The sequence below is a fragment of the Chiloscyllium plagiosum genome, unplaced genomic scaffold, assembly GCF_004010195.1.
Source record: "Chiloscyllium plagiosum isolate BGI_BamShark_2017 unplaced genomic scaffold, ASM401019v2 scaf_9858, whole genome shotgun sequence".
Lineage (NCBI taxonomy): Eukaryota > Metazoa > Chordata > Chondrichthyes > Orectolobiformes > Hemiscylliidae > Chiloscyllium > Chiloscyllium plagiosum.
The window spans coordinates 7,272-14,052 of NW_025214404.1; the positions used below are offsets into that span (position 1 = coordinate 7,272).

General features: G+C 44.2%; 1 protein-coding gene and 2 non-coding genes across 3 annotated transcripts in view; 1 reads left to right on the forward strand and 2 right to left on the reverse strand.

The window, feature by feature from the left end:
* Window positions 1-379: 379 nt before the first annotated feature.
* The window catches only part of LOC122547880 (chondroitin sulfate proteoglycan 5-like), a 17,469-nt gene continuing 11,067 nt past the window's right edge, over window positions 380-6,781 (reverse strand). The window contains exon 2 of the mRNA XM_043686451.1: window positions 380-404. Within this exon, the coding sequence (XP_043542386.1) occupies window positions 395-404 (10 nt within the window). The 3' untranslated portion in view covers window positions 380-394. The remainder of the gene's footprint in view (window positions 405-6,781) is intronic.
* On the forward strand, window positions 4,588-4,660 carry trnam-cau. Its single transcript has one exon. It is a non-coding gene; the product is annotated as a tRNA-Met (tRNA).
* Window positions 4,941-5,013, reverse strand: trnaa-agc. The gene has a single exon. It is a non-coding gene; the product is annotated as a tRNA-Ala (tRNA).

The window sequence follows — 6,781 nt, forward strand, 5'->3', positions numbered from 1 at the left end:
ATATGAGATTGTGATCAGTGACAGGACCATTACATAAATACTTCAAGATAAGAATGGTGAAAAAAATCCATTCAAACCAGGAGAAAAATAATGATCAGAGGATCAGTGAGTTTTTCACTTTAAGGACAGTACTATTTTAAGAATTGTCAGTCAGTCAGCAGTTGTAAGCATTTGAGGAGAGAAGCGGAGTTGTGGAAAGAAAGGCAGGGTAAAAGCAGTTCTCTAGCCTCAGAGCTGGTTAGAGGCAAAGGAAGGACAGTGTCAGCTAGTGAGATAGCAAAACAACTACTCACACTTGGCAGTTACAGAGTCCTTAGAGAAGAAGGATCTGTAAGGGCAGTTCCGATTCGAGGTTTGGCTGGGAAGCAACCATTTCAGAGCTCCAGGATTAAAGTTAAAGGTCTCTGCAGACAAGAAAAAAACACTTTAAATTAACAGGGCAAAGGGCCAGGCTGGGAAGGTAACAAGGAACACTTACCATTCACAGCAGGTGTAACTGTCATACTGAGCGAACATGCATGGCTCAGTAGCTAAGTCAAGGTCTTTTAAATTAATATTGACTGAACCCACAACATTGGAATATTGTATGGCACATTTAATTTGACAGGAGGATAATATAAAAGATTTAGAACCCAATGTTTGAGTGAAGACGTCAGAAGGACTTTAGGACTGTGGTAACATCAGGAGATACATAATTTAAACAAGATTTGGCAGGAAGATTGATTCAGACCACAGCCACAGAAGTTTAATAGAAAACTCAGAGACAGGGACGTGCATTGTCTCTTAGATTGTGAAAGGCAGTAATGCATCCAGTTGCCCATGAAGACGTGGGAAAACTCAGTCCAGATTGCAGAAGGCAGGAAACTTCCATCTTGTCCACTGAAAGTGGGAAATCACAACTTGGATTACAAAAAGGGCAGCAAAAACACCAGCAAGCAGTACTGGTATATGTGCTGCTATTAAATTTTAAATAATGTAAGAAAAAATAACTACATCATTGTCATAATACAAAATTAAGATTTTTTTGTAAGAAAATAATCCAGCATTGCTATAATAGAGTTTGCAAGTTTGTAAGCAAGGAAAAGCACACTGCATTGCTACAATATGAGTTTAAAGGCTTGAAGAAGCTTTAAAACAAGCAAATTAAAACAGGATTGAGATACCACAAAATTAATATCTTAAAAACAGCTGATTACAAATGGCATTGAGAATGTGCATATTTAAAAGAACTTTCAAGTATTAAAAAAATAGTAACACTACAAAACAATAGCAGGAGAAACAATGCTGTATTGAAGACGTAATGCCAAAGATGGGTCAAACAAGAATATGAGACTGGACATCTTAGAATAAAACACAAGTGTTTTGAAATTAAATATTAATCCTCAACTGCACAAGAAAATATGTAATGATATTTGTTTCGACATACAAAGAAGGCCATTATAAATCACCAAAATATAACAAAAGACTTACTTGAAGAAGTTCCAAAAGCATTTCATAATTATTTCAAACTGAGAACAGATTGGAAAAGCAACATGTAGCGGAAGGTTTCAGCATCCAGGAAAATTCATAGACAATTTAATTAATTACCTCTCTATATTAGTAGAACGTTGCAGCAGTGGGGCTTGAAAATCAGAATTTAAAAGGGACTGAATTCCTGAAATTAGTAATGAAATCATTGTCAAATTTATTACAATCCAAATATTTGACTTTGGAGAAAGTGATGTAAATTGTACTGGAAGCAGAAACCAGGAAGATGTTTGAGAGAAAATGGCAACCTTAACACAGGAGAGCAACAGAATCCATCCACTTTATAAAATGTGACACATGTGATAAGCTAACTCAAAGTAGATCAAACAACTTCTACTCAGTCAGCGTCAGTGCTGCAGAATGAAAAGTCTTCACAGCCAAAAGCAATGCCCAACTATGATAAAAGAATTCTACATATATAGAACAATAGGTCATTTTGAGGAGATGTGCAGAAGGTCGAATCAGCTTCAGAGCAGCAAAAAGCCAAATGTTTACTCATAGAAATTTGTCAATGTGACAGAACCTTCACTATTAAACAAAATCCCAGAAGAATCCCAAATGAAAATTGGTGACTCAACTGACTCAAGGTCCACAGAATTAATTTATGTCATTGGACATCACACTGATTTTTAGCTTGATATGGGGAGAGTATAACTGTCCTATCAGGTCAAATACCATAGATGAAGAAACAGAAGTTACAGAGATGAAAATACATGCTCCAGGTAGAATACTTCTTAAAAGTAAAGATATGCTAAAAGTAATATTATAACATAAAGCATGAGAGTTGAACATGTACATAATTACAATCAACAATTTTTACTTTTGAGCCTATATGTATATCTTGACTTCAATATTTTACAGGCAGCAGAGGAGTTCAACAAATTCCAAGAGATTAACTTGTCCAGGCACTGATATAATTCAAATATTCAAGGGACAACCAGTAGAAGATTTCATTGGGCTTCCTAGACTCAAGGTGGAACCCAGAAAGAGAGAATTTTCTTGACATTACTTGTGTTGGCAAAAGAGATTGTTTCAAACTGTCAAAAGGAAGCAAATCTACAACTTCACAGAATTGATGGAGATGTTTCTATTCCAATCATCACTGGAGAAGATTCATAAAGATGACATCAACAAAGTTATCGAGATGGAATTACTGAGGTCAAGGATGAGCAATGCAACCAATCTGAGCTCATTGAGGAATCTTTAACTGAAGTTGTTCAGGCAGCTAATTAATCCACCGAATCAACTGATAAACAAATTTGACTTTGATGCTGGATGATGAATTGACATGTTCAAGAGCAACATTTCAATTTTTCATCTTCCAAAAAAGATCTATCAGAACTAGTGGCACAGATAGCACTTAGAAACATTGGTATATGGAGGGATCTTGAGGTGCAAGTCAATAGCTCCCTGAAAATTGCAACATAATGGATAAGGTGGTAAAGAAGGAAAACAAAATGGCTACCTTTGTCATTTGGGGCATTGAGTATCAAAATTGGCAAGTCATATGGCAGTCGCATAAGAATTTGGTTAAGCCACATTTTAAGTATTGTGTGCAGTTCTGGTCACCACACTACAGGAAGGGTATGGAGGCTTTGGAGAAGGTGAAATAAAGGTTGAAACAACTGCACAGAGGGCAGTATCCTGTCATTGAGTCACTCTTTATCTATATGTGCATGGTACACTGTCTGTGGACAGACAGCTCAGAGTCAGTCACTGAAGTGAGGAGACTCTGAATCCTCTGTTTATATAGGAGAAAGTGAGGACTGCCGATGCTGGAGATCAGAGTCGAGAGTGTGTGGTGCTGGAAAAGCACAGCAGGTCATGCAGCATCCGAGGAGTAGGGGAATCAACGTTTCGGGTAAAAGCCCTTCATCAGGAATGAGGCTGGGAGCGTTGGGGGTGGAGAGATAAATGGGAGGGGGGTGGGGCTGGGGAGAAGGTAGCTGAGAGTATAGTAGGGGGATGGAGGTGGGGGGTAATGGTGATAGGTCAGAGGGGAGGGTGGAGCGGATAGGTGGGAAGGAAGATTGACAGGGGGACATAGAAACACCTGCCTGCAACATCAATTCTCCTGCTCCTCAGGTGCTGCATGACCTGCTGTGCTTTTCCAGCACCACACACTGTCATCCTCTGTTTATATGTCAGCCAGTGCTCTCTGACTGACCCAGGGTAAGAACCCCCAAGTCAATAAGATCCACCTGGTTCAAATCACTACATGTCTCCCCCTTATATCTGGGGATGGAGGCCTGGTCTTTCTCAGGTAGCTTCCCCTGCGATATTTTCATCACAGGTCCAGTTCCTCTGACTTGGACTCTGACACAGATGGCATGTACTGGACCATAGCTCGTCTCTTGAGGGAAGATAAAGAAATTATTCTGCTGGTTGTGGAGTTTTGGTCTGGGGCTTAACCAAACATTTTGAGACATTTGGAAAGGCAGGACTGAATAGAATAATCAGCATGGCTTTGTGCTTGGGAAATCATGTCTCACAAACTTGATTAAGTGTTTTGAAGAGGTAATAAAGAAGATAGACAAAGGCAGAGTGGTAGACATTGTCCACATGGACTTTAGAAAGACCCTTTTTGCCCTCCTGATTTCCCGACTGTCTTTATACTCTGGTAAGGATTCACTCGATCTATCCTGTCTATACCTGACATGTGCTTCCTTCTTTTTCTTAACCAAACCCTCATTTTCTTAGGCTCTTTGGTAAACGGAAGCACCTCCCTTCTTGCTGAGCAAAGGATCTTAGTGCGCTGTGGCATGGCTCTCCAGTAGCGGAGCCATCGAGACAAAGAGGCCGAATGTTGGCTGCCAAGAGCAAGACATACCGGGCTTTGCCGACCTCCTGACGCCATGGCTCTGCGGCACCGCGAGTGGGCCGTGTCTCTGCACGGGCCGGAGCACAGCATGTAACGGGCGACGTACGTGATTGTGGATTGAAAGCCGATATCCTGGCCTCACTTGAGCTGCAGCTTACTGACAAGGCTTGTTCTGTGGCTCGCAGCACCTTGAAAACCGGCCTTTTTGGGCACCCGGTATGCCACTCGGCTGTCGGCTGGCCTTCTTAGCGTAGGAGGCAGTGCGTCAGTCTCATAATCTGAAGGTCCTGAGTTCAATCCTTAGAGAAGGCAAGACTGTGGCTTTTGCCACCGTGTGTGTTTTCTTTCTCTCTGTGGGCAAGAATATTTGCTTTGGACGGCTTCACGCCTGATTTGAGCTGACCACACCAGAGCAAACGCACTGCTGCAAGGTTTAACATCTGGGCGACACGTGCTCAACTTTTTGTTCTGCGCAGCATTTTGTAAACCCACCATCGTGCCATCTGTGCAGCAGCAAAGACTGGAGCCACATGCAGGGTTCACGCGAGGTCACACTGCTTGCGTCCCAAACGTGTCCCCAGGAAAAGCATTGTGGAGAATGTGGGCATCGATCCCACTACCTCTCGCATGCTAAGCGAGCGCTCTACCATTTGAGCTAATTCCCCTACGCTAGGCACTCGCCTTAGCCCCATGGTGCTTCGGAACGATGAGCTGAGAGCAGCAGGCGATTTCCTCTCGAGATTGTACGCTGTATTCAGCCGAACAACGCGATGCGACTATCGGCACATCCGAGCAGCAGCAGCACGTGCGCGAAGTCTTCTGGAAAACACAGTGCCGCCGAAAGAATCGCCAGCAAGACGCTCTGAGATTCCAGAATCCAAAGGAACCGATCGGCATGAGCAGTCACAACAAGTGTGAGGTAGCACTCGAGAGCGCTGTCTGACTGATTGGAGACTTGCGACACTTTCAAGTGAGTGCTGACTGACTGCGTGGATGTTGTGTTCCTCCAGAGGGCTCCCTGCTGCTCGTGGTTTGCAACTGCAGACGTCACAGCACACCAACAGGCAGAATTCTCTGAAGAAGAAGAAGGTGTATTTTGGAGAAAGAGAACACTGGGGGCTGTTACCAGACAAAAAAAGAGGGCTTCTCCTTCATCCTCGTGAGCTGCAGCCATGCGGTCAGGTTCCGCAAAGTGCTGCTTTCAGATACACGCCAAGCAGGCCGAGATGCAAATAGCAACCGCCACTCGTCTGAAGCAGCACCCGCGAGCCCTGTCTGACTGGTAGGGCCTTTCCTTAGTGCTGACCTGCTCGGATGCGTTGCTGTTCAACTTGTGCAACTGTGGAAGTGGCACACCGACGAAGTTCTGCATGGGAGATTGGTTAGCAAGGTTAGATCACATGAGATGCAGGGAGAGCTAGTCAATTGTATACAAAATTGGCTTGACAGTAGAAGACTGAGGGTTATTTTTTAGACGAGAGGCCTGTGATCAGCAGCGTGCCATAAGAATAGGTGCAGGGTTCACTGGTTGTTCATCATTGTGGGCGGCACGGTGGCACAGTGGTTAGCACTGCTGCCTCACAGTGCCGGAGACCTGGGTTCAATTCCCGCCTCAGGCGACTGACTGTGTGGAGTTTGCACGTTCTCCCCGTGTCTGCGTGGGTTTCCTCCGGGTGCTCCGGTTTCCTCCCACAGTCCAAAAGATGTGCAGGGTCAGGTGAATTGGCCATGCTAAATTGCCCGTAGTGTTAGGTAAGGGGTAAGTGTAGGGGTATGGGTGGATTTCGCTTCGGCGGGTCGGTGTGGACTTGTTGGGCCGAGGGGCCTGTTTCCACACTGTAATGTAATCTAATCATTTATATAAACGATTTGGATGAAAATATAGGAGGCATGGTTAGTAGGTTTGCGGATGACACCAAAATTGTTGGCATAATTTACAATGAAGAAGGTTATCCAACAGTACAATGGGACCTTCATCAAATAGGCCAATAGGCTGAGGAATGGCCGGTGAAGTTTAATTCAGATAAATGTGAGGTGTTGCATTTTGGTAAGACAATCTATAGCAGGACTTACATAGTTAATAATTGGGTCCGAGAAAGTGCTTCGAGGAGAAAGTGAGGACTGCAGATGCTGGAGATCAGAGCTGAAAATGTGTTGCTGGAAAAGCGCAGGTCAGGCAGCATCCAAGGAAGAGGAGAATCGACGTTTCGGGCATAAGCCCTTCTTCAGGAATCCTGGGCGGCACGGTGGCACAGTGGTTAGCACTGCTGCCTCACAGTGCCAGAGATCCGGGTTCAATTCCCGCCTCAGGCGACCGACTGTGTGGAGTTTGCACATTCTCCCCGTGTCTGCGTGGGTTTCCTCCGGGTGCTCCGGTTTCCTCCCACACTCCAAAAATGTGCAGGTTAGGTGAATTGGCCATGCTAAATTGCC